General features: G+C 38.8%; 1 protein-coding gene across 1 annotated transcript in view; it reads right to left on the minus strand.

The window, feature by feature from the left end:
• LOC100571447 (G-protein coupled receptor Mth-like) overlaps positions 1-2,350 on the minus strand; it is a 24,885-nt gene extending 22,535 nt beyond the window's left edge. Inside the window, exon 1 of the mRNA XM_003243343.4 lies at positions 1,721-2,350. Within this exon, the coding sequence (XP_003243391.1) occupies positions 1,721-2,223 (503 nt within the window). The 5' untranslated portion in view covers positions 2,224-2,350. The remainder of the gene's footprint in view (positions 1-1,720) is intronic.
• Positions 2,351-2,817: the final 467 nt, after the last annotated feature.

Genomic DNA, 2,817 nt, shown 5'->3' on the forward strand with positions numbered 1-2,817 from the left:
CACGGCTCAGTAACATTTAATAAGTGATATGGGGACGCTCATTTTTTTAAAGTAACAGAGTCCCCCTACTTTAATTTTGCCAAGTCGAGCACTGCCTATAAGGAGCTATCATACATAAACATGATTGGACTTCGGCGACATTTTACAATGACAAAAATAAATAACAGCTGGTAGGTACCTGGCAACTATAGCACAAAAACGATGGATGCTTCCTCCGCGTATACAATTCATTGTTAAATATAGCTATAATCTCCATAATCCTTAGGTATAATAATATTTATGGCTTAAGCGTGACTAGACTTCATCGGCAGGGCTAGCCTATCTAATAATCGGCGCTACTTTATTAGTGAACCGAAAAAAACCCTATACACTCAAAGCCGTATTTTTTTAAGCCGGGGGGCTTTGAGGGGCTTTGAAGGGGGGCTCAAAGAAATATGTATATAATTTTAAAAAAAGTCTAAATATTATCTATTTACAATAATAATCTATAGAAACTTCAGAAATATTATTCATCTTAGAGTAGGGATCAAAATTCCGGAAAATTTCAAGAAAAATTTCGGAAAAAAACCAAATTTTTGGAAAATTAAAAAACTTTTTTACGCTTAAAACCTAAAATAATTTATGTAAAAAAAAACCATTTTAAAAATAGGTAAGGAAACCTGTCATTGTCATTTCACATTTTATCAATGCATTATTGTATTAAAATGTAAAGTTAAACTATTAAATATATTAATACTGATATTTCAATATTTGTTCTAAAAATAACGTAGGTAGTTACATATCAAATTGGTATTTATGTGGGTGGGTGTATTTCCCCGAAAATAAATCACCTGTATTTTTAAATGTTATATAATTAATATTACTTGTAATAGTTGTAGAAAATATATAGACAGCGCACGATTGACAAATCAGTAATGACAATATTAATCAATAATTATTAGGAAAGTACGTAACAACAAAACATCATTGGCGGAAATGCGGGATATGATAATATATTTTTATACTATTATATATTATTTAAATTTCTGAAAAATTTGAATCGGTATTCAACTACAGCCTTGGATTTCACCACCTAGCTACAAAACAAACATAATACAACAATAATATCAATAATACCTATATATACGTACCGTACCGGACGTCTGTCTCAAGCATATAGGCGCAAATAGACAAATTATTTTGGGGGGACTAAAGCCCCTCCTATAATATTTTCTAAAAAAATATATATGCTCAGTACTAATAACTGACTTTTGAACTGGGGGGAGTTGGCAGAAATGTGGGGGGACTAAGTCCCCCCCCAAGCCCCCACTTATTTGCGCCAATGGTCTCAAGTCATTATAGTAAGTTTTTCCGATTTCCGAAATCAGGAAATCAATTTGACAATAAATGTTAAATAAAGATATTATCTACCTAATTATGTTGAACATAGGCTGCCACCGTAGACACGCCTATGATTTATGGACATTTTTACAAAATATATTATACCACCCGACACCCACCTTTAAAATTACGTCTGGAATTTGCCAGACTTGAAACATGTCCTCGGAACCACTGTGTGTATATAGACACCCAATCAACATTTCGACAATCAGGACAACTCCTAAACTCCACCATCCCTTTCCCGCCAAATAATCACAGCACCAGCTGCAACTGTCGATACGCTTGGTATATTAGCACTATATACTACTTTAAACTTATACATAGGACGCCGTGGACTTACATGGGGTCGTCGACGTACCGGCGGAAATATCCGGCGGAGCAGCACTTGTTGACGCACGTGTAACCTGGTCGGCCGCAGTACTGGTCGCGTGGCCGGCACGTCCGGGCCACCAGCTCATCGGATGGCGTCAGGTCGAAGCAGTAGTCCCGCGACAAATCGATGGGCGACGGGTGCGCCTCCATCAGCCCACGCACCTCCTCGGCGGGCACGTCGACTAGCACTTCCGTGGTGTTGCAATATGACAGCGGATAATAGGTCATATTGAACGACACATTGGCTTCCACCCGGAATCCGCGATCCAGTCGATTCAGCAACCTCTGCCGGTACTCGTCAACGTCCGTCCCGGACAGTCTGCAGGACCGCACTTCCGGATCGTACAGCCGATCCACCGGACAGCACTTCTGGCCCGGCACGATATTATCCATGGAGGACGCGACTCTGCTACCGATCGCGACAACGAGAACCGCGACGGTGGCGGTGTACCGCGATAGGACGGTAATCATTATGTGCGCACACCGTTTGGGCGGCGTCGGCACATGCACTATCGCGACTGTCGGCCGCCGCGTATGTCATCCATTAATAGAAACCACTATGTCCATTAATTCGACGAGCCGCCGCCGACGACCGCCGCGCTCTTATATATCTAATATATAAAATTCTCGTGTCACAGTTTTCGTTGCCATACTCCTCCGAAATGGCTTGACCGATTTTGATGAAATTTTTTGTGCATATTCAGTAGGTATGAGAATCGGCTAACATCTATTTTTCATACCCCTAAGTGATAAGGGTTGTCCAGAAAAAATAATAGAAGTGCTCAAACAGGGATTTTGATAATTTACAGTAGAAATAATTGTTTATAAATGGTTGCTATTGGTTATATAAATAAAAAAAAAAAAAATTATTATAAAAATAATAATAGTGTATTAGGTATATATTGGTTGCTATTGGTTAATCTGGCATGTTTGTTGATTAATATTATTATTTGTATCAATATAATAATTATATGTCTGAGAATCGGCTATTATCTAAGTTTGTATGCTGTGCTATAAGTAATTCCGGAGTTATGGCCTCTTAATTGGGTAGATTAGACCACTGGG

This window comes from Acyrthosiphon pisum, chromosome A1, assembly GCF_005508785.2.
Source record: "Acyrthosiphon pisum isolate AL4f chromosome A1, pea_aphid_22Mar2018_4r6ur, whole genome shotgun sequence".
Taxonomy (NCBI): Eukaryota; Metazoa; Arthropoda; class Insecta; order Hemiptera; family Aphididae; genus Acyrthosiphon; species Acyrthosiphon pisum.